At 42.4% G+C, this 25,135-nt stretch overlaps 1 protein-coding gene across 1 annotated transcript in view; it reads left to right on the top strand.

The window, feature by feature from the left end:
• The first annotated feature begins 2,466 nt into the window (after nucleotides 1-2,466).
• Nucleotides 2,467-25,135, top strand: part of LOC107396390 (xylosyltransferase 1) — a 45,154-nt gene continuing 22,485 nt past the window's right edge. Inside the window, exons 1-2 of the mRNA XM_054734550.2 lie at nucleotides 2,467-2,888; nucleotides 17,828-18,344. Of these exons, the coding sequence (XP_054590525.2) occupies nucleotides 2,607-2,888; nucleotides 17,828-18,344 (799 nt within the window). The 5' untranslated portion in view covers nucleotides 2,467-2,606. The remainder of the gene's footprint in view (nucleotides 2,889-17,827; nucleotides 18,345-25,135) is intronic.

Below are 25,135 nucleotides of genomic sequence, written 5' to 3'. Positions count from 1 at the left end.
ATATCTGTAGCGGTGAGAGCGTCACGTTGTTCTCTCTATGGGATGTTTCCAGACTGTATATTCACATATAAATGATGGCTTGCCAGGGTAGGGTTTCATCGAATCCAAGCGTCTTATATCTGGTTTGAACTAGGTCACACAAAAAAAACATATTTCATAAAAAATTACATCCAGTGGTAATATTTTATCATATAATGTGCCTGTAGTGGCTCTGGAAGCTGTAACATACAGGTCCTTTAAAGGAAGACTATTCTAATTAGCTAAAAAAAAAAGTATGTTTAATGTAGAGGAATAAGTTCACAACTACTTTGGGTACAAGTTCAGAATGCACTTGTTTCATCAAGTGATGAAATAATTGCGAATTTAAAAACAGAACACATGGTCTATGGTTTACGCAGAAAATTTTATTGCAATGTTGTTTTAAAAAATGACCAAAGTGTAAGTGTCAGACTTGAGACTTGACTCACATTTGAGGATAAAGAATTGAGACTTACTGAAAACTTGCAAAACAATGACTTGGTCCCACCTTTGGTTGGCACAACGCTGTATTTAATTTTTAGTTATTTTATTTGTATGTAAAATATGTTTTATGGAAAATAAATATTTATTAACAAATAATTAAATTTGGAGCAAAATATTTAGTTTACAAATTGAATGTTCAACATCAATGGAGTTTGTCTTCATGGAGGTGAATTTAATAATGCATAGAACTTATATAGCGCTTTTCTAGACACCCAAAGACGCTTTCACACACTCTCACATCGCTAGTGATGGTAAGCTACTTGTAGCCACAGCTGCCCTGGGGAGGTCTGACAGAGGCGAGGCCCCTCTGACCACCACTAACACAGGCAAGTTGGGTGAAGTGTCTTGCCCAAGGACTCAACAGCAGGATACCCCTGGCGGGAGCTGGAATCGAACCCATGACCCTCCGATCATGAGGCAACCCGCTCTACCATCTGAGCTACTGCTGCCCCCGAATATATATCGATATATATATATATATATATATATATATATATATATATATATGTATACATAACCGTTGTTTTGTACTGAGGTTTTCTAGCCAGAGGTTAATTTGCAAACCTAGTCCTTGGTTAGACTTTCAGAGACAATCGAATGACAGCATTTATAACATTTAACACCACACACACACACACACACACACACACACACACACACACACACACACACACACACACACACACACACACACACACACACACACACATACAAAATCTATGTAAATAAATTAGTTTGGCTGATAAGGAACATCAGTTTCATTTTTTTTTTCACTTGAGAGTTAGAAGTTGTAAAATGTGTTAACAGCTTTATTGTTGATGGTCTAAATCTGAGGTCCTCTAAATGAGAATGAGGACTGATAAAATGATGTTTTGTGTTTTGCAGTCTCCGTTGACTGGTCCACTGGTTGCTGCTCCTGTGCTGTTGACTTTTACAGTCTGCTCACCAGCTCTGGGACAAGGCCATTCAAACATTTGAAGTTCAGTTTTATAATAGAGAAGTTTATGAAGTTATCAAAACTTAGGAGGTTGTGCTTCTCCTGTATTTTACAGTGGTGCCACTTCATTGGTTTATGGTCCAGGACTTTTAGGGCATGTTTGTACAGACATGTTTTAAAGCAGACTGGGTTGCTCGGTTTATTCACATTATGTACTTATTTTAATGTTAACGTTCATACGGAGCACAGAGAAGGCCATGAAATGCCCTGACTCTATCTTGATACAAGAAATAAGAATAAACACAGATCAACATTAAAAAATCACCAAAGAAAATATTTGATATTTACTAATTATTTTAACAGACTTGATTTCTGACTTTTTCATTGAATGATTTAAATTTTTGTTTTTAAATAATTCATGCAACGAAATACAAAACATGAGTTGTTTGCAGCATCTGATTCTGGCCCTTCAAAGCTGAATGTGTTTAGGCATTTGTTTGTTTGAACACACGGGGGCGGAAGTGACGCATATGAGCATCCACGGTACAGATTTTTTAATAGAAAACATAAATGTCTTTTTTTCACACATGTGTGATGCTTGTGTGGAGATAGCCTACACCAGAAACAAATGTGCAGTCAGATTCTCACCAGCATGAGTCAAGATGAACTGTCATGGTCAGATTAAACTAGTTTCACTGCTTCCATGTGGCTATTATTAGACCGAAGGCAGAAGCGGTAACACTAAAACACGGATTTCAATCTGATCTTTGTTTAAATGGGTTATTGATAAAATGTTTAAATGAATAAGTGTGTGTGTGTGTGTGTGTGTGTGTGTGTGTGTGTGTGTGTGTGTGTGTGTGTGTGTGTGTGTGTGTGTGTGTGTGTGTGTGTGTGTGTGTGTGTGTGTGTGGACCCGGACTGACGCAGGTCTTCTGTAGGAACTCGCAGAAGTTGTGTTTTCCTCAGCTGTCTGCTGTAAACAGCCACATGGGGGCCTCTGCGCCTCCAAACATCTCTCCTCATTCCGAATCTGTGCCAAACTCCCTCCTACCGCTTGTAGCCCCTCTCAGGCCGTGGAGGGGGGCATTCGCATCCCGCTGTCTGTGTTTAGCGGACGGTGCTGCCAGTCAGCGTGAACCGGGGGGAGATGAACTGTAACCCGTGCGCCCGCAGGCTGGCCCGCCGCTCCCGCTCTGCCCTGCTGCTCTCTGCGGTGGCCGTTCTATTGCTCCAGACTCTCATTGTGTGGAACTTCAGCAGCCTGGACTCTACCGGCGGGGACGGGGGCGCCAGGAGCCGGGAGAAGCGGGAGGACCGGACCAGGGGGCTCAACAAAGCCGAGGAGGACCCGCGGAGGGGGCTGCAGAAGAAGGACGAGCCTCCGCCGCCGCTGTACGGAAAGGCGGCCCTCCGACACAAGCTGCAGGCGGTGGGTCTGGATGATGTGTGCTGCTTTTATCACCCTTTTGCACGCGTGTTTTGAGTGGGGAAGAGTCCCTGAGGGGATCCGCGTGAGGATGCTGCTGGGCGGCTGAAGCTGTTGTTCCGGTGCGTGTCCACCACGGAGACCAGCGTGGATAGGCCGAAATCTCTTAAAAATGTCATTTTTGATGCAATGACAAAATAAATAAATAAATCCACCTCATGTCTGAGGATCACAGCACAGAACAAAGCTGCTGCTGCTGCTGCATCACGGAACAACAGGCAAAAACAGATGTTTTAGGTAAAATCAGCATGTTTGATGTGAGATTTTCTGCCACACTGGTCCAGTGTGTTGAGTCTACCAGGTAAACCAGTTGTTTCCATTGATGGCGGTCTTGAGCCGTCTGTTCTGCATTTGCCACAGCAACCCCAAATTGTTGAATGTCGGCCACTACAACGTCGAAGTTATTGAAGTAATCCAAAACAAATTTAATACCTTTACCTTTTAATACAGCAAACATTCTGCAGGTTAAACCAGGTGTACCCACCTTGCTGCTGGGCTTTAAACATAATCAGAAAAGGAAGAAATCGAGGTTTGAGGATGATTTGTAATTGGTGATTGATCCTTCCATGATTGTATTTTAATGGTTTGGTTTTACCCGTTTTATCCTCTTGGCTCTTATTGTTGACATTCACTCTGGGTTTTATCTTCTTTGGTTCTAAATGTTGGTTGACCAGACTTCTGTTTAAGTCAAGTTTTGGACATGATTCTAATGTTTTAGACCAGGTTAGACTGTTATTTGTACTGTTGTTAGATCTGGTTTTTTATTTTTCAGTCATGTGGGAACTGAGGAGCCTGTGATGCAGTTTTTTTTATAAATTTATGCTGGTGTGTCCATTACTGTGGTTGTTCTCCAGTCTTAAAAAACCAAAACCAGGATCTTGAAATGAACCCTGAAGCTGACTGGCAGCCAGTAAAGCTGGAGGAGAAGCGGGGTGAAGTGGGTGTACTTTGACGATTTGGTCAGAAGCCGAACACAGGCGTTCTGAACCACCTGTAGACGGTTCAGGGAGGTTTTGCTCAGGCAAGTGAAAAGCGAGTTGCAGTAGTTTAAGGGTGAGGAGATGAAGGTGTAGATAACACCAAGTTGTGAGTTGTTTAGCCACAACCTTTTCCAAGATCTTGGAGATGAACAGAGGTTTAGAGATTAGTCTGAAGCTGCTATGGAGAGAGGGGTCGAGACTCAGTTTTTTAAAAGAAATCAAGAACTAACCAGATGGTGAGCAGGGTTAGGGTTAGGTAGAGTAGATAGAGTAAATGAATCTCAGTGAGTTCCCCCTGAATCAGTCGATTAACCGAAACAGTTTAGGGGGCTTGGGGAGAAATTATGACACGTCTCGAAATAAAGTAAAAATTTCTAGTGCAGGGAGGAGCCAACCCATAGAAGCACTGATTTGATCTCATTTCAGAGAAAAATAGAACAGGTCAGATGCACCTAATAAATAAAATTACTAACAAACTCAGGAATCAGTTTCTTTGCTTCACTGTTCTGGTGCTGAGAATATCACTTATGCGGATCAAAGGAGATACACAGATGAATGCACCTCTTATTTATTATTTGGAAACTACATTTATTGCAGCTGGCAGAGGCAGAGATTGTTTCTATTGATACACGGAATTTACAGAATCATTTTAAATTTTAATGGGGAAGACCGCAGGAGGGAGCAGTAAAATACAGGGGTCCCCAGCAAAAACAAACTATGAGTCTGATGAAACCCGCTGGTTTTCCATCAGGCAGTCACGGGGCAGCTCCAACGACCCAGTGGCTGTGCTGGGTCAATGTTATCGAGCTCAGTCCGGCTCGGCCAAGATTCGAGCCGAGGCGACATCCTGCTCTGCTTAAGAAGAAGTGTTATTTTCCCGCTTCAGAAGAAGCGTCCAACGTGTTTTTACGCTTTCTCCGAGACATGTCACGTCGCTAAGTTGTTAGCGCCACGCGCTAACACGTCAATAGTGCAGCGTAGCCTGCTGGAGGTTTTAAGGGTTTAGATTAAAACACCCGACCTCTCAGGCTGCTCACACATCGATCTTAAGTTGTTGCTGTTGCGCTCACGTCGTAATACAGTATTAGATGCGGTTAAAGTCAGACCTGAAAAAATAAATTTTACATGAATAAGTGATGCTTAGCCTGGTGGGGGGAGGAATACCTGGTCTAATAAGCACTGGAGGAAACCCTGTCAAGATACTCAACACTCGTTTATCTTAATGCTATTGAAACATGTAAACCACAAAGCATTATATCCACTGCTACCTTTCAAATTTTAAACTCAGTAACTTATGCTGTAACTTCACCTTGCCCTGCCTGCTCCTCCTTGCTGCCACCGGCTGTGATCACAAGCGACAACATAGTAGTTCCCGCTGCTTCTTCGGGAAACAGCGCCCAAAAAAAAAAGAAAAAAAAAACTTGGGATCTTGTAGGCCTGGCGATGGGATTTCAGCACGCCTATGTAAGGGAAACCCTGGTAGAGCTAGGGCTGCTCGATTATAGCAAAAATAATAATCACGATTATGGTGACTAAAATTGAGATCACGATTATTTAGGACGATTTTTCTATTTATGTTGATTTTATTTGTTTTTATTCAGTCATAAAATTGCTCAGGGCACAATCGGGACAAAAATAAATAAGAAACAAGATGATCACTAAAATAACTCCTGATTCCCAGTATAAAAAGACCAATATACTTATAGCTCATAGTCTATGACCCAAGGGCTATAGACCTTGGTTTAACTCATTTAAGTCTAACCAGTACAGACCCAAATACCAATATCTTGCATATACTGACAGCAAGAATTATACAGTGGCATTCATAACAAATAAATGCAAATAAATTGATGTTCACAAAATGTTGCATAACATTGAGTCGTGTCTAGGTGCTGTAGGAGAGTGCACTAGCACCGTGTCCTCAGAGAGATTAGTTATCATTTATCAGCGTGAGGAAGTTATTTCTACCTTATTTATACACTATTTATTTACAAGTCCATCAGTTAATGTAATAATTGTCCCAACCACAGCTGCACCCCCCACACCCCAACCCGGTCTCACAGCAATCAGGGGCAAGCTGCACGTGTGTTTAGCACGCCGCACGCACACATTTAGCTGTTTTTAGCGGCTCCGAGAGCCGTTTCTTTAGCAACTGGCATCACTACATGATTCCCTTTCCTAATGTCCTGAAGAACGGTCCGGAGCGCAGGCGGAGTGTTTAGCTAACCTGCAGGAAATGTCGACGACAGTCATCCAGAAAGTAGCTACGGGTTACCAGAGATGTTTCTGAGGTGTTTGCTAGGTACTTTTAAGATTTAAAAAGTCAAGAAGGGGGTCTGAGAAGCTGTTAGAAATAGCGTCAAAGTCGCTAAGTTGGCAACACTGTGGAGGAGCGCTTCATTTGCAACTCAGGGCAGCGCAAGTGGGAGGAGCAAATAATCGGCTTGTTTTGTTTTTTATAATCGTTCAAAACTCAGATCGTAATCGTGATTAAAATTCGATTAATTGAGCAGCCCTAGGTAGAGCTACATAGAAGCTGGTCTCTAAAAACAACAGCTAGGCCTCCACCACAACCAGAAATCCAGGGCTGGCTAAGAAAAGAATAACCACAAAGGCAGAGTTCAATCAGACCAGAATAATCAGATGTTTGCTGCCAAACTTCAGTCAGAAACAGGAAATCCTGGTTTTTAGAGAGAAGAAGATCATTAACCCTCTGGAGGCAGGCGTTGCAGATTTACAACGTTAAGACTTACATACCTGGTTACTCCACACACGTATTTGATGAGCATTTTTTAACTCAGAAGTTCCCCTGAAGGACTTAGTTGTTCGTCCTTTTATCAAAACTTATTTTGAGCCTGAAAGGGTTAAGCAGGTAGAACTGATTGTTAACAGACCAGGTATTTAATAGAGCCATGCTGAGTGATATGGAGGAATCAGAAACTACAGAAACAGCTGGAGTTAGTGGACATAAATTAGTCAGATTTGTTCCACTATGTTTCTAAAAACTACTCATGGAGGGAACAAGAGGAGAAACCACTGAAGAATGGGCATAAACAGGCCTCTGGAAACTTGGACGGAAAAATTGCGCCGCATCGCGGCCTGGCGGGAATGCGGAAGTGGTGCTCAGATCTCCAAACAAAAGACAAGAAGCTAAAAGATCACGCTGATGTTTACCAGATAAACCACTCTTTAAGAGAACTCTTATTCTTGCCTGGATTCCTGTTCATTTATCCCTTTTCCTCCCAACGGTTTCCGGAGTTGGATACACATCGCTGGAGGCGTTTGGGTAGTAATCACCGTTTGGCTCCGGGCCAGTGCAAACAAATAGGCAGATGAATCCTCGGCGCATCTTGGGCGATCACAGACAAACGGAAGGACAAAAGAGTTTGGCAATCATAGGAGATGGAAATCGGGACGCTATCAAAGAAAATTGCAGACAGAAGCAAAGCGGAAAGGGGGAAAGTTTGAAAAAGGCCGGTAACAGCGACACTTCCAAGCACAGGCGCCATCTTGTTACCGACCCACACACATAGACAGAAATAGATAAACCTGTATCAACAGATAAGGAATCTGTTTGGCTCTCTCCTTCAGAAGCAGATTTTAAAAAGAGGCTGAAGACCCACTTTTATGGTTTGGCTTTTAACTCTGTGGGTTGGGGGTTGTTGATCTTTTACATGATTTTATTATACTTTTAAGTGTTGTTTTTAATTTATTACTGAGCAGCACTTTGGTGGCGTGCCTCTTGCCTATAAGGAGCTCTACAAATGAAGGATGGTGATGAGCAGGAGCAACAATAATAGGAAATAGGTATTAGCCCTCAAAACCAGAATCGGTGCATCATTAGTTTCGGACTGCTGTAAAATTTTACTAAACACTTTTGGAATTTTGGACCTGCTTCTTGACAAGTTAGTCTGGTTGGGACTTGGTTTTTGACTAGGTTCTTGAGCTGGTATTGGTTTGGTTTGAGTTTTAGCTTAGTTTTAGACATAGACAGATTTTAGATTTTAGTTGTGTGTGTGTGTGTGTGTGTGTGTGTGTGTGTGTGTGTGTGTGTGTGTGTGTGTGTGTGTGTGTGTGTGTGTGTGTGTGTGTGTGTGTGTGTGTGTGTGTTGGGACTTTGCCTTAAAGGTGTGGAACACTAAAAAAACATTTTTTAACTATTTTTTCTGAATATAATCGGTCGCTCTGTTTTGGCTGAACATGAAAATAGTCTTCTACACCTATCATCTGCATTAGCTTCTAATAGAAGATAGACTGTGAAACTCTAGGATTTAAAAATCCTGACAGATCTACGTCACACTGTCACTTAACATTCATGTACTCAACCATCTTGGCTCACTGTGGGAAAGGCTGTTGTTGGTTTAACGTCCAGGAATCAGCAGCTAATGCCTCGGCTAGCAGAAGCTAACTGTTAGCTTTAGCAACTCCACCACACAGCGGAATTCCTTCAGGCTTGTGTTATTTGTGGAGTTAAACATCAGTGTTGCAGAGCAAACGGAGTCAGTGGTAGAGTTGTTTTGCTATTATCCAATCAGAGAAGAGGTGTCTAAATACCAGGAAATAAGAATCCAAATCCCGTCGTCTGAGGCTACTTTCTCCTCTGGCTGACATGTACTTCCTGATTCTGAACATTCCCCCCTGAGTACGACTTACAAGGCTTTCATTCTTACTAGAGACCACTGCAAATGTATTGATGAAACTAGTGTTCAACACCTTATATTCTAGACTGGTTCTGAGCTACATTTCAAAATGACTTCAGACTTCTTGTGGATGTAAGAGACTGCTTTTGGACCAGCTATACAGACTTGCTGAAGAATGGACGTTAATACCTTTGGTCTGGATTATTGTTGATTTTTGCAGTAGAATAGATTGTTTTTAGACAACGTTTAGGATTAGCTTTAGGTGAGCTGTGCGCACGTGTGTTGGATGGGATTTTGACTGGTTATAGACTGGATACTGGTTCTGGACCTGTTTGGAGTTGTTTTATACCATTACTTCACTGTCTGTAGAGTTAAGGAAGATCTTTATGCTTCATCCTTCTGCAGACTGAATCCAAACAAATCAGTTTCCTCCAGTTTATTTTTTCAATCAAAATAAATAACAAGAACAACTGTATGGTAAAATGCCGTATATTAGAAAGGAGGAATCCTGAGTGACAACAGACTTGCATTAAATAGAAGGACTTAATAAATAATGCACCCGGATTTGTAAAGGTAAAGATTCCTCTTTGAAATGCAGTTACTGTTGTGGGAGATTTAGTTTCACATAGTAAACCCAGAAAGCTGCTTTTTGTTTTTTTTTTCTGATTTCTTTGAGATAATTCTCACTAAATCTGGCAGAGACTGAAATCCCTGCTTTGATCCCAATTTGTTCTCTGGGACTTTCACTCAGGTTTCACTTTAGTCTGTCCAGCTCCCTCTGTGTCCATCTGCCTCCTGATTTTACTTTTGTCTCTCCAGCTTTATCTTTGGTTCTTACATAACATTTGCTTTGGGAGACAAATGTTGCATCCAAGTAGATTCTCCCTAGGAGTTGCTTTAGGAGATAGTGACTAGGGATGTGAATCTTAGAGCAACTCACGATTTGATTCGATTCCGATTCTTGGGGTGCAGATTTGATTAAGAATCGATTCTCGATTCTCGATTTAAATCGATTCACAATCAGTATTAACAAAGAGTGTCGGCTCCAGGATGAACTACTTTGTTGTACAAGTTAGTTAAAGCTATGGGACATTTTTATTAGACTTTAAACTGGTCATGCTCCAAAAATGCTAATTTACAATGTAAAATAAAGTGATTCTAAAACTGTAAACAGAAACAATCTTTTGACAAAAAGGCAACATTTATTTTTGCTTACCTTGTAAAATATAACACATCTGTAGTTACCTAACAGTAGCTTTGAAAGTACTACGGTCAAATACTTTTCAAGTATGTGTAGAAACAAGTTACATGAGTAATCCTGAGTACTCATTTATCAACTTAGAAAATAAATATGAGAATATCTCAAATTTCTGAGTATGTAAAAAATGACATCCAAGTGCCCTCTTATCAGCAGATTCAAACATAAATCATCTCAATTTATGGGAGCACAAAAGTAATCGGAGTACTGACTCTCCTAACAAAGATCACAAAAGTGCATCTCAGACCTGTAACATGCCAAATATTTGAGTTCTTGCAATCAATTCTGAACCTTTGTGAATCGATTCTGAATCTTTATAAATAAGAATCCCGATTCAGACTTGAATCGATTTTTTTCAGCACCTCTAATAGCGACACACGGATAATAATCTTTCACCTTCACAAGTAAAACTAACTCACACAGAAGTCTGGTCTGTTGGTTATGAAGTCCTCCAGGAACACGTTGCATCCTAAATGTTCCAGCTTCCGATTTGTAAACACAAGTTGAACAAGTCTGTTTTCATTACTGAGTGCAAACACACATTCACAAAGGTTTACTTCATGTAGAGTGTGCAGCCGCAGCGTGCAGCAGAGTAAAAGAGTTTCTCGTTATTGAAAGTGAGAGCTTTCTTCCTGTTTGTCTTTATTAGATCATTTATAACTGCTATTATGTCAGCATCTCCACTCTTTTAGTTTGGTTCATTTTAATTTTCCGCCTATATGAAATCCACTCATCATAAAAAATAGATTTGGCTTGTGCGTTCATCTTTTTAACAGCTTCATCTAACAGCTGAAATGTATCCCCAGCCGTCTTTGGTGTCTACAGGAGTGATTCATCAGTAAATTAAACAAACCAGCTGTGTTCGTGATCTAAAACATGCAGGAAATGTGCTGGAAAGAGACTCCAGCACCAGGCATGTCAGCTCCACTTTACTTAGTCCAACAAGTAGCAGACCGGCACTCTGAAGTTGCAAGTGCAGTATTCTGGTCACAGAAATGGGGGTCTGAGTGACGTTTCATTAACCTTGTAAAGCAAAGGTGTCAAACTCAGGCCCTCTGTCCAAATCTGGCTCTATTTATATTTGGCCCATGAAATCATATAAAAAATATATTAACACTGGCCCACCAGTGCATTTGCCACAAAAACTACAAATCCCATAGTGCTTTGTGTTGTTAGCGCATCACTCGATGTGTCCCCTCCTTTCTGTTAACAGTCATTAGTGTCTGTGCTATCAGTCTTGCTGTCTTTAGCCATTCCCTCCTCAGTCTCCTACAAACTGAAAACGCTCCTTTTCAGCGCCGACTTTACCCAGAGATTTGCCTACTTTGAAGCCCAGAAATCAAGATTCAAGCAACTCAGTAATCTGTTGGTGGCTGACGTAGAAAACGCACCAACCAACCTCCAGACAGAGCCGACTGAACTCCAGTTTAGCGACACCCTCAACTCTGAGTCTGACTGTGTGCATGCTGCAGTTTTTATCTTTCCTCCCCAACACACTGACCCAACTCCGTGCTCATGCTGCTCCAATGCTCCCCATGTTCAACAGCACATATGTGAGCAACTGCTGACTGTGAAGATGAACTAAACAACACAGAAGTCTCACTGATGAACACCTTCCTCAGCTCAAAGCCTCACCCCAGAGGAACAGATGAGCCTCTTAGTAGACTGGAGCAAACTGAGCTTAAAGTATTGTGGTTTTATGCACATTTTCTGCTCCAAAGCATGAAAGTTAACAGAAGAAATATTGCATTTTCATTGAAGGGGGTTATTATTTTGTTAATTTTGTGGTTGGCCTGTGAAAAAGGATTTAACCTACAGTCAAACAGGAACTGGAAAGACTACAGGTAGAAGAATAGAATAGAAAATCCCTTTATTGTTCCTCAGTGGGGAAAGTTTGGTGTCACAGCTGCAGTCACTTTCATTACAGGAGCAAAAAATAGGAATAAATAAGAAAAGATAAAACCAGAGATTCAAAATGCTCAGATTAAAAATGTAAAAATTATTACTATATTAAATTTGGAAATCATGCCTCTTAACAAAGCTTTAACACCGTATAGCTATAAATATGTTGTGGAAATGAAAAAAAATTCATTAAAATTTTCAAAAAGTGGTTCTCCTGCATTTGTCTAAAACCTCTGCCAGTAGCACGTTTTGGACTGTAAGCAAGTATTGAACCGTTCTGTAGGTCTCGCCAAACCGCCGCACTTCCCTGGGTCCTCCATTCATTACACACGCTGACATGTAGCAACAGAACACCACTGGTGTGAGAGGTTCTCTGCTCAATAATACCATAGAAGGAGAAACAGCCAGCTGCTACCACTTCAACTTTAGGACAAACTACCAGGGTCTCAAAAAGAAAAGCACTATTTGAAGTCATGGACAACAAAAAACATATGGGCCTACAATAGTGACTGGTGTTTAGCATTATCTGGTTCCCTCTGGTAATGTGGGTTTCCGGTTCCAGCAGAAGCATCTCAGGAAAGATACCAGAAAGGAGGGGTGAGTGTTATGTGACCACGTTTGCGTTCAAAACCTAGCTTACTTGTAATCTGGCTTGCCAGACTGCTCTGTTTAATTCTGCACAGAGAGAGTATGGTAACTCTCCCATTCAAATAACCCCTCCCCCTGAGAATTCTAACCGAGCCAATCAGCACTGAGCAACGTATGTCACACATTGCGACACTCATTTTCTCAAACAACGAAGATGGTGGTCTTGTTCCTGAACATGTTTGAATCGGCCCTCTTTTATGTTGAATTTCTTTCACAGTTTTCATTGGTTCACTCTATCCCTTGTTTTACCCATCTGTCCTGTACTAGAATGTTTCACCTTTTTTTGTAATTTGTATTTTGCAATTTGAATTGCTTTTATTTTTGAATTGCTTTTATTTTTGATTTATTCACTATATTTGTACTTCTACTGTACCATGTTCAGCGCCTTGGGCTTCCTGACAGGGTTGCGGAAGGCACTTTATAAATAAAGCTTTGATTTGATTTTGATTTGTTCACGAGGGAGGGTAGGAGTGATCAGGAGATCGACAGGCGGATTGGTTCGGCATCTGCAGTGATGCGGACGCTGAGCCGATCTGTCGTGGTGAAGAGGGAGCTGACCCGGAAAGCCAGGCACTCGATTTACCGGTCGATCTACGTCCAAATCCTCACCTATGGTCATGAGCTTTGGGTAATGACAGAAAGAACGAGATCGCGGATACAAGCGGCCAAAATGAGTTTCCTCCGTAGGGTGGCTGGGCTCAGCTTTAGAGATAGGGTGAGGAGCTCGGACATTCGGGAGGGACTCGGAGTAGAACCGCTGCTCCTCCGGATCGAAAGGAGCCAGTTGAGGTGGTTTGGGCATCTGGTCAGGATGCCTCCTGGACGCCTCCCTGGGGAGGTGTTTTGGGCATGTCCTGCCTGCAGGAGGCCCCCGGGTCAACCCAGGACACGTTGGAGAGGTTACATCTCCAATCTGGTCCGGGAACACCTTGGGGTCCTGCCGGAGGAGCTGGTGGAGGTGGCCGGGGAGAGGACGGTTTGGAGCTCCCTAGTTGGGATGCTGCCCCCGCGACCCGGACCCAGATAAGCGGAGGAAGACGACGACGACTAAAAGACTACAGTGTCACGCTGTACAGTCGGCATTTCCGCATTTTTTCTGATTGGTTATTTTTGAGCTAGTTAGTCCCGCCTCTCATGTGCCAATCTGCCTTTGAATAACCAGGCGTACGCTCAGTGCTGATTATCTCAGAATTCTCAGGGGGTGGAGTTATTTGCATGGGAGATTTACCAGACTCATTCTCTGTGCAGAATTAAACAGAGGACGTTTCTGGCAGTCCAGGCAAGCTCACTTGCAGATTCACCATAACAGCTTTAAGTACCTCTATCTGCTCATGTTTCAAACAGTGTGTTTACATGCAGCCAGTAACCCTTTTAAAACCCAAATATTCACAATAACCCGGTTCCGCAGGCCCATGTAAACACCGCCAGAAACCCGGATATGCTCATAACCGGGTTTTTAAAAACCCGGTTACTACACCTGGGGTAACCCTTTTCTAACCCGAATGTTTGGTCGTGTAAACGCATATCGGGATATCCCCATCAAAGTGTGTGTTCTGCGCATGCTCTGTTCGCAAGGAATCTTGGTCTTTTGAGTAGTGAGACGTCTTGTACACGCCAGAACACCGGAAGTAAACAACAAGTTGGGAGCAACATGGCGAGTCGCGGCACAGCACCACACTTTAGGAGTGACGAGGAAACTAAAGCGCAAACAAACGCGGTCGCTATCTCTTCCGAACTGGGAAACATGTTGTTTTCACAGATACCGGAAAAAGAAGAACCGGAAATGATGCAAAATCACTTCACCAATTGTTTTGATAAACTCACGATTTTCTTTAACCTTTTTACTGTGTTCCTTGTCGAGTATATTAGCCAATGTTGTATTAGCTTCCACAGCCCTCTGGTAGTCCCTCCACGCTATCATTGAGTCCTTATGCCTTTCAGACTTTGCATGTACTGAAAACCCCCCTCCTCTCTCAGTTGCTTTTTTCCAGTTCCTAAATCCACATTGAGAGTCAAACACACTTCCTGCACTACTTGGTGGGCTAAAATGTCTGCATGCATGACAATAAGTAGAGTCCATAGTAACAGAATATTCAACCCAAGGATTACTTTCATACCAGCTTGGCTGAAAGCTGAATCTTCTGTCTCCTATTAATGTCACTGGAAATGTCCTCAAATGATGCTGAGTAGGTGGGTGATCCTTGCACTTGCTGATATCTGAAAGAAAATAAATGTTAGCATGAGGATAAAAGTCATAATTAGTTAATTCAGAGTCTTATTTTATTTATTTATTAAATATAAACAACAGAAATGTTGGTCCAGAGTCAGCATGCCTCAAATGCATTTTACACACAATATGAGCTGCAAACACAGAGGGCTTGTTCAACACCCACAAACCTGACGGTAGTGTACACGGTGCACATGACAGAAGATGTCCCTCTTTTTGCTCCTCGCTCTCTCCCTCACAGCCTACATCTTCCTCCTCCTCACTCTCAGGGTGGACAGCCTCTGACCTGTCTGGTTCCTCTCCAACCAACTCCTCCTTCTCTCTTTCATCCTGCTTCTCAGCTCCCTCGTGACTTTCATCCTCTCTCTGTCTACGCTGTTCTTTACTAACAGCAGTAAAAAAAGGACAAAACGTCCCGCTGATGCTTCCAGTCAGTGCAGCGAGAGAGTCATAGATAAATGAATACTGTGATCTAATCTCAACGTGTCTAAGGCTTAAAATGCAGCAACTTCATTTTTTATTTTACAGTTAATGTTACAAAGGAAAAACAAATCAGTATTAACTGTGGATAGACTCAGTTAGGAACTTAAAAGTAAATGACAGAAACGCGCGACTACGATCAAAACACTGATGTCAGGAAAATAAACTGTATTGCTTACCTTCGTCTCTTAGCGTCTTTTCCGTTTGGCGTCCTCAAGAACTTCTTCGGGTTCCATTTACACTATTTTTAATCTTTTATTCAAAAATCCACCGGGTAAACAGTTCTGTCCACAGAGTGTGCTGCGCTCTAAAGGCTCCGTGTGAAACGCTGCAGCGCATTAGTTCCCGTCTCCGAGGCAGCGCGCGAAAAAAAAATCCGATCTCTTCAGCACAGGGGCCATAACAGGGGCCAGGGCCGGTTCTACAGGGGCCCAGGCCCCTGTGGGCCCCCGTTTAAAACCGCCATTGACTGGAACGCACCATCGGCTCACTCATTGTTTGGGGCAATGGTAGACCTTTTGAGGCTACAATGGACCAACAAGCACAGCAAAATATTTAGCTACTGCTACGGTTGTCTAGGTATCTAGGCTAACATCACTCTAGACTAAAAGTCAATAGTTGATTTTGTCAGATATATGTCCTATGCCTTGGACACGGGTGAAGACCGGAGCATTGCAGATCACTTTTGTAGATTTGGATCGGTCGTGGGGGTGACGAGCAGATAGATCTGGTAAAACCAAATTCATAGTAAGGGTATTCTAGGAAAGTTTGTCAGAATGTCAAATGTTGGGGTTTGGTTTGTTTAGTTTTCTAATCCTTTCAAAAACCATAATTTGTCTCCCCTTTAGGTCCCAAGATTTTTATTTTGCACATTGATTTGCTAATAAATTTCAGCCCATATTGAGTTTAACCCTCAGGCGTCATTAGGGACGCTTTTGTCTATTTGGGCAGGTTTTCCATTTTCGTTTGGATGCCGTTTTGGCAGTGTTTGTGCATATGGTGCAACATTATGTTGCAAAACCTCTCTCTTAACAAATTTTGAAATAGAATTTAAACGAAATAAAAAAAGACCAAGGGAACACTGAAAGAATCAGAAGGCCTTGTGGCCTTAGAGGACAAAAACGTCCCATTGACTTCCATTCAAACCGCAGTCTTAGATCCTGTAACATCTGCAACAAAAAATCATGCTTTCTGTAATATTAGGGTTTCATTTTGGAGAAAAGAAGTCAAATTTGTGATTTTTACTGTTCACCACCAAAATCAGTCATTTCTTCTTTAGTGGCCCAGGCAAGAAAGTTTACACATTTTTTTTAGATCTTCTGCTGTTTGTATTAAAGTCAAAATGTCAACTTGATCTCAGACAAGTGAATAAAAGACTATTTCACTGTCTTACTGAACTTACAAGTGTAGAAAACAAAAACAGTTAGTATGTTTATGCACCTGCCTGGAGCCCAGGCACCATCAAAAATTGTACAATACAAATATATATTATATTGTATGTATTGTATTTGGTTCCTAAGTCGGACCTAATGTTACTCTGCCTTCATTGGCCAGGCTGCATGGCTTGACCGGTCAAAAGTTTGGACACACCTTCTCATTCAATGTGTTGTCTCTATTTTCATGACCATTTACATTGGGAGATTCTCACTGAATGCATCAAAACTATGAATGAACACATGTGGAGGTATGTACTTAACCAAAAATGGAGAAATAACTGAAAACATGTTTTATATTCTATTTACTTCCCAAAAGCCACCCTTTGCTCTGATTACTGCTTTACACACTCATGGCATTCTCTTGATGAGCTTCAAGAGGTAGTCACCTGAAATGGTTTTCCAACAGTCTTGAAGGAGTTCCCAGAGGTGTTTAGCACTTGTTGGCCCCTTTGTAAATGGTCGTGGTGATGAATATAAAGAAAACACATTGAATGAGAAGGTGTGTCCAAATTGATTCGGAAAAGGGTAGAATGCCTTCTCTGGGTCACGGATGAGGTCCTGCCCCAAGTGGAGGAGTTTAAGTATCTCTGAGTCTTGTTCACGAGTGAGGGAAAACTGGAGCGTGAGATCGATAGGCGGATTGGTGCTACATCTGCAGTGATGCGGGCATTGTACCGGTCTGTCGTGGTGAAGAGAGAGTTGAGTCAGAAGGCAAAGCTCTCGATTTACCGGTCGATCTACGTTCCTACCCTCACCTATGGTCATGAGCTTTGGGTAGTGACCGAAAGATTGAGATTGCGGATACAAGTGGCCGAAATGAGTTTTCTCCGAAGAGTGGCTGGGCTCTCCCTTAGAGATAGGGTGAGAAGCTCGGTCATTCGGGAGGGGCTCGGAGTAGACCCACTGCTCCTCCACATCGAGAGGAGCCAGGTGAGGTGGCTCGGGCATCTGGTCACGTTGCCTCCTGGACACCTCCCTGGTGAGGTTTTCCGGGCACGTACAACCGGGAGGAGACCTAAAGGTAGACCCAGGACACGGTGGAGGGACTATGTCTCTCACCTGGCCAGGGAACGCCTTGGGATTCCCCCAGAGGAGCTGGCCCAAGTGGCTGGGGAGAGGGAAGTCTGGGCCTCTCGCCTTAGGCTACTGCCCCGTGACCCGACTCCAGATAAGCGGATGAAAATGGATCCAGATAAGCGGATGAAAATGGATGGATGGATGGATGGATGTACAAACTTTTGGCCTGTACTGTAAAATATTTCATGTTTAAGGAAAGATTTCAGCAATTGAGAAATGTTTTTTTTCTTACAGGATGTCTATCATTCTCACCGACCTAAAGAGAAACTTCGCTCCGACAGCAACAACAACGAGAACTCAGTTCCCAAAGACTTTGACAGCAACAGCAACCTGGGAGCGCGGTCCCAACGCCATAAAGCCCCTGTCCCAAATGTCAAGCGAAAGCTGGACAAGACCCAGAGCATGCTGGGTAATGAGGTCATTAAGCACGCTCCTTCTTTACCAAAAGGCCACAACCGAACCTACATCCATCAGACCCATACCCAACTGCTAACCCTCCCAGCACCAGCTCAGGGGTCCAATCAGGATCCACCATTCTACCAGACAAGGAGACCGGCTTCACCTCCACTGCCGCCCAGTCTGGAGCCAAAAAGGGAGCAGCTACAGTGTGAAATCAGCGGGAAAGATGCCATCTCTGCTCTGTCCAGAGCCAAGAGCCGGGAGTGTCGTCAGCAGATAGTCGAGGTTTACTGTAAGCACAAAGAAAGGGCTCTAATGCCAGAAAAAGTGCCACGTTACTGCCCAATCGAAGGTGAGAGCAGTTGAACACGTAGATGCTTGGGTGCATGATCAAAATCTTTAGGTTTCACATGTATTACGTTAAAACGTTTGTCAGCAAACAAAGGCAGATGTGAGATTCTTTTCTGTCTAAATTTATTCTTTGGGGGAACACAAGAGAAGCGGGTGCCATGGCAGGATCGAGGCATCCCTGTGGTCACCGGTTCTATTTTCAGAGTTTTTTTTTTTACCATGAATAGACAGAGTGAGGATGCTGCTCATCCAGAGTAATTACACTCTAATTAAATAAGCTGTTTGTAGTCTTATTCTGGAAGGGCTGACTAACTACTCACTCTAAGAACCACCCAGGGCCACTCCAGGTTTCATTCATATGATTATAGGTTGCTTTGATGATACAGTGGTTTTTAGGTCCAATGACTAAAGCTGCTTTGAGTTTTTCAGGCTTTAGAAGCATTTCTGTGAACATCACAGGGTTCAGCTGAACCCCCTGATTACGGTTATTTCACTGAACTTCAGTCCCAGCATGCTGCACAGACAAGAGGGCCTAAAAGTGTCTGAGGAAACTTCAACTCGTATCCTCTTCAGCAAAACTATAAGAAGCACAAAACGACTTCAGTAAAACGAAGAAATTAATCTAAAAAATTCCCATTATAAAATTTAACTAGTTAATAAACTAGCTAAAGAGATAATAATTAATGTTCTTAGTTCCTGAATTGGGATCTTTTCATTCTTCCTAATTAAACCGACAGTTTGGTACAACATTTTTACCTATTTAGGTTATTTAGTAGTTTACTTAAAACAACTTTTAGTCTTAAGATTTTGCTAATTTAAAGTCAGCAGGAATAAACATGACTTTGTGTTTTTTTAAACTTTTTTTATTTTTCTTAAATCGGTAAAACCTCTGATATTTTTTTTAACCCCCAGAAACCCAAATTTAGAAAACAACTGCAAAATCTTTTTTTTAACCTTTCACATGTTGTTCTAGGAGGCCAGATAAACAGGCCTATTTACACATTTTAACAGCCAATAGTGTTGCAGAACTGAACAATAGGACCTATTATCAATGTAATTGTGGTTTTAAAAAGAAAAAAAATGGGGAAGGTTTATTTTTGTAGACTTAAATCTGATGTTGTAACATTACAACTGTGGGTCGCTGGGGGTTAAATAGCTTAGGTTGTGTAGACCAGGTTCACATCCTCTGCTCAGAGGCTGATTCATTTATTGATTAATACTAGAACTCCCAGAGACGTGTCATTTGACTGGGCTGTTATCTAGGATTCTTAATCACTTGTGGATCCTTTGTTCTGTAAAGGTGGCGGTTACGTGTGAATCGGTGGTGTGGTGACAGTTCATTCAAAGATTCCAACATTTCAGGTTCCAAAATGTTGCCCGTCTGTGTCTCCAGTCAACGTTTCTTCTTTAGAGGAGTTCTGCTCTCTGACGTGGAACACAACTCATCATCTGAAGACAAATCATATGAGGCCAGAACAGTCTCAATAAGAATTAAGTCACACAACGTTTTCCACAAATGCACACGTTCATTCGGAAATCCACATTCTGTGTTTCACAAATATAATTCAGAGGAACACAAATGCACACGCTAATTCTGAAGTTCACACTCTGTGGTTCACAAATATAATTTGTAAGAACACTTGTAATATAAACTCAGATCATACGAATTGCTGAACGTGCATTTACGAACAGCTTCTCATTTGTGAACCTTCCTGCATTCGTGAGAGAAATCGGTGTGCTGAATTTTGAGAGTCTCCTAACGTCGCAGGTCAACAAACGTCACCATTGGCTAATGAACCTGTCAATCAAATATATGCTTCTGCCAGGGCTGTTCGCTTTCAGCCAATCATATGGCTCCTTATGTATGGCGTTTAAAGCGTGCCACAACCCGTGCACGCGCATTGGGTCCACAGCGCGCGTGTGAACGGGACTCGCGAGCGCAAATATACATGGCAGCGCGCGTGTGAACGGGACTCGCGCGCGTGTGAACGGGACTCGCGAGCGAAAATATACATGGCGAGAGGTCATTTGTGCACTGAGAGGGAGCAAACTGTGTCTGTGAGCGCACAAGGATGTGCACAAGTGACAAACCTGCGTGCGCGCGTTGTCAACGAGCACACGGCAGAGGAAAACGTGCGCGCGCGGCAGCCTCTGTGCGCGCTCGGCAGCCTCTCTGCGCGCTCGGTTTCTGACTCCTGCTCGCTCGGCTGTAAGGGCTTTTGGCACTCTGGAGGCGTGGCCTGTGGCAGATCTTGTCTGTCCTCTGATTGGTTAGTTCACCCCGCACTTTACCCTCTATCTATATAAAAAAGTCTGATGTTCAGTACTTGCTGGCATAGCTCAGCTGGGAGAGCGGGTGACTCTCGCCCCGGAGGATACAGGTTCGAGTCCAGACAAGGAAAATTTAGTAGACGTCATGTTAATTTTTCTTAATTTCAGGTATTTTACAGTTGTGACCGTTCAACTGTCATTAAACGTCCGAATGTTTGCTGGGCAGTGTTTTAAAAAGTGCACATAAGCTAGATGGTTTTAACCATATAAAATTACATTTTTTGTGATACTGGAAAAATACATACTGAAATAAAACTACTGATTGAAAACTTTATGACTGTGGTTGAAAAATTAACATGACGTCTACTATATTTTCCTTGCCCGGACTCGAACCTGGATCCTCCGGGGCGAGAGTCACCCGCTCTCCCAGCTGAGCTATGCCAGCAACTACTAATCATCAGACTTTTTTATATAGATAGAGGGTAAAGTGTGGGGTGAACTAACCAATCAGAGGACAGACAAGATCTGCCACAGGCCACGCCTCCAGAGTGCCAAAAGCCCTTACAGCCGAGCGAGCAGGAGTCAGAAACCGAGCGCGCACAGAGGCTGCCGAGCGCGCACAGAGGCTGCCGCGCGCGCACGTTTTCCTCTGCCGTGTGCTCGTTGACAACGCGCGCACGCAGGTTTGTCACTTGTGCACATCCTTGTGCGCTCACAGACACAGTTTGCTCCCTCTCTGTGCACAAATGACCTCTCGCCATGTATATTTTCGCTCGCGAGTCCCGTTCACACGCGCGCGAGTCCCGTTCACACGCGCGCTGTGGACCCAATGCGCGTGCACGGGTTGTGACACGGGTATGACGCGATACTTATGTCACAGAACAGATCTGCTGTGCGCATAAGTCGGACACAATTTCCTGCATGTGTAGCTCGGGGGTGACGATGGATGAAGATATCGCGTTAGCGTTCATACTTGTTTAATTTTCAATTTTAATTCTGGTGCCTGTTAGCAGCTGAAACACATCATCACGTGCTTGTGGATATCAAATATCGAATATGAAAACATGACTGTAATAATAAGTAAAGGTTAGCAGCTGTAGCTTCAGTGTGCTCATAGGAAACATGACAAAAGAACACAAACCACATTTCTCTTTATGGCCTATACAGTTGTCATCATTAACGTTACATGATTTACAGAATACATGTGACCAACTAACATTTCATGTTCTACCACCGGATGTTTGGATCAAAATATGAACCAATCAGATCTTAGATCAGGTGAGAGCCAGGTTTCCCATCATGCCCAAGGTTTTGCAGCCAAGGGAGAACAACTGCAGCGCCTTGCTCCAAAATCTGCGGCCGCCTTGATCTCAAGTGGTTATCGTTGCCTACGTATGCATGACGTCAGAGCAAGTCGGCGTCAAGTCAGACACAAATCTAACCGGTTACATTACATTACCAACGCTCCACCCTATGGGTGGCCTCTTAATAATATTATTCAGAAAAATTATGCATTTTTACTAAGTGAAAGCAAACCCGTTAGGGGCAGAGACCTATTGAAGCTCATATTAAACATTGTCTGCAGAGAAGGTAAGAGAAGCTAGTAAATCATCAGGCCTATTCCATGGGAGTGACTCTGAAAAGGAGCAAAAGCTCCAGCTCTTTATCTTGGCAGGTGTCTCTATTCTCCTGTGTTCAGGCTTTTGGTTACATCAGTTACTTTTCCTTTTAATGAGCTGCATATATTTCTAACACAGCCTTCAGTGACATCAAGAAAAAAAACTTTTTAATTATAAAAGACATTATTCTCATTCTGAGAACAAATGAACAAACTGTGAGTGGGTATGTGTGTCCAGTTGCAACTTAACACAGACTCAGAAGCATAGAGAATCTTCTCACAACACCTAATCATCCCTTGATCAAAAAACCAGTAGATAGAATCTTGTCATGTTATTCCATTTAATAAGTAGACGGACGGAGGTATAGTACAAGTTTTCAAGTGTAATGAAGATGATCGCAGGGTAACACAGTTCCCCTTAAATGTTGAGCAAAAGTTATGAAACGAGACAAAATTCAAACAATAACATGTAAAAAATAAATGGATCTCCTGATAAGTAGGTGCTTCACCTTTAAATGTTTTTATTAGAGCTGGATACACAGGAAGATGCATGTTACTAAACCAACACTAGGAATTATAGCACATTTACATTTTGAAGAATTGTAGCATAGATGAAGTGGACAGCAGCCTTTTCAAATACATTCCTGGTCTAAAATAAATCAGGCTGACAAAGACTTTAAGGAAATACACAACTATAAATGAATTTAGACATCTATTTTGGGGTCTATCCTTTAGCATTTCATATTTACAAAGGCAAATCCCTTGAATAACAATATACAGTACATTAACCTTAAAATGGACCACTCCTTCACTTTTTAACTTCCTTCCTTCCTGTCTCATTAATTGTTTTCTTTCTTCCTAACTCCCTACCTTCTCTCTCCTTCCTTCTTCACACATGTAATCATCTAGCCTCAAGTAAGTTCTCAACATACTGGACAGTGTGAAGATATGTGTCCACTCCCAAAAGAGTCTGAATGTTGCAACGGATTATGTTGTCCTGCAGTTCCAACATTTCATGATCTGTAAGAGGACTGTCCAGTACAGGGACATTGATCCCAGGATGAGGTTCAGTCATGCATCCATTCTCCTCCCATTCAATCTCTGGTGTCGGTATACCCTGGAAAAGGAAAGTGTGTATGAGCATTGTGCATAATGAATCTCAAGAAAACACATTTAATAAAGTCCTATCATGACCTTTTAACAATTACTTAACATCAATGATGTCAGGCAGAACCTAGCATCTCCATTATTTCATAAATTATTATTTTTTTAATTAATGGGCTACTTTTATGTTAAAACAGCAGTGAGAATATCACATCTGGAAGGTCTAATGCCTTGCATTTTGAACTTGCAGATGTGTCATGACTTTGTAATGTCATGACATTATAGTTGAGTGTCCATTTCAGTAGAGGTGCACACAAACAGAACTGTAATTTCAACAGCCATTTTGTCTTGAATCCAAGAAGCATAGAGCAGAGGTAGATTATCAAAGTGTTGATCATTTGATTTTTAGTTAAGGATCAACTTGACATGTGATCAGTCATTTTAACAGAACATACATTTGCCCCTGGATCAGAAACAGGATTCAGAGCCTGGCCCAGATGCCACAGCTGATTTGGTGTCATGTTTTCCTCTGTCCTGATTGGATGGTTGTCCCACGCATCTCTAAAGACATCCAGGCTGGCCTGGATGCGAGACAAGAAAATATAGTGGCAACAAAACATGTGAAGGATGTTACTGATGTCGAGCAAGTCTTGGTCTTCCAGAGAGTGCAGGATGTTGTAATATAAACCAGTAACACTCATGAAGACATCACGCCAGAGGCGCTCGACCCTGGATTTGGAGGGGGATTAAATAAAAGAAAATTATAATATACACACAAATTTACATGTCCATACATCCGTTTTCAACTTGAGTTATCTTTTGAATGGTCGCAGGAGGACTGGTGCCTATCTCTAGCAGTCACAGTGTGAGACGAAGGGTGCACCCTGGGCAGGTCAACAGGCACAGGCACGCGCGCACAGACACAAAGCTTCCAAATTAGGTTAAACTCACCGTTGATTGTGTACACTTTTTCCTGCAATGAAGCTGTTGGTGTCAGTTCCACGAACTGAGAACATTAATTCTGCAACACCTACATTTTCTCCGCCATGATCTCCTCTCACCATGAAAAAAAAACATTAGAATCTTGCTTCAAACATTTTTAATGCACATCTATAACAATCTACATCAATTTGAGTCTCACAGAAATTTCCTTATGTACCTTGCTACTAAGTGAGTAAACAATGTGGCATTATTAACCCTCTGCTGGGGAAATATTTTTTGAAAGAGGGAAATGTTTCCCCCCCCCCCCCCCCCCCCCCCCCATAGATTTTACTATATGACCTCAAATGGCATGTTATCTTTGGTCAATAACACACTTTAGGCAAAAGCAGATTTGTAACAGGGTAACAGAGGGTAAAGTTGGGAATAACATGAATACCTCAGAGGAAAGCCATGCTCATTCACAGCTTCACTGAAGAAGGCAAGGTGGGTGTCTGCCCGGTTGTTGCAGGGTATCTGCAGGTTTAAGGGAGCCAAATTTAAGACTTTTTAAGACCTTTTTTAAGGCCACTTTGACCAAATTTAAGCTATTTTTTAAATTAAATTTAAGCTATAATTTCCAGCTATTGCCTGGAATCGGTGCTAAACACATCGCGAACGTGGGATTACCCGTCCAGTTACCATTAAACTTCCCCATGGTGCAAGCTCCCACTAGCTTAACCAGCTAATGTGCTCATCTCAAAATAGCCCCCTTTCACAACCAACTGAATGTGTACGGTTCCGCTTACGGCAACATCGTACACAAAAAATGCTGAACACTAACTAGAAATTCACGAAATTTTTATAGAAATAAAATAATC

Source organism: Nothobranchius furzeri, chromosome 5 (genome assembly GCF_043380555.1).
Source record: "Nothobranchius furzeri strain GRZ-AD chromosome 5, NfurGRZ-RIMD1, whole genome shotgun sequence".
Classification (NCBI taxonomy): domain Eukaryota; kingdom Metazoa; phylum Chordata; class Actinopteri; order Cyprinodontiformes; family Nothobranchiidae; genus Nothobranchius; species Nothobranchius furzeri.
This window is presented reverse-complemented; position numbering and strand designations above follow the sequence as displayed.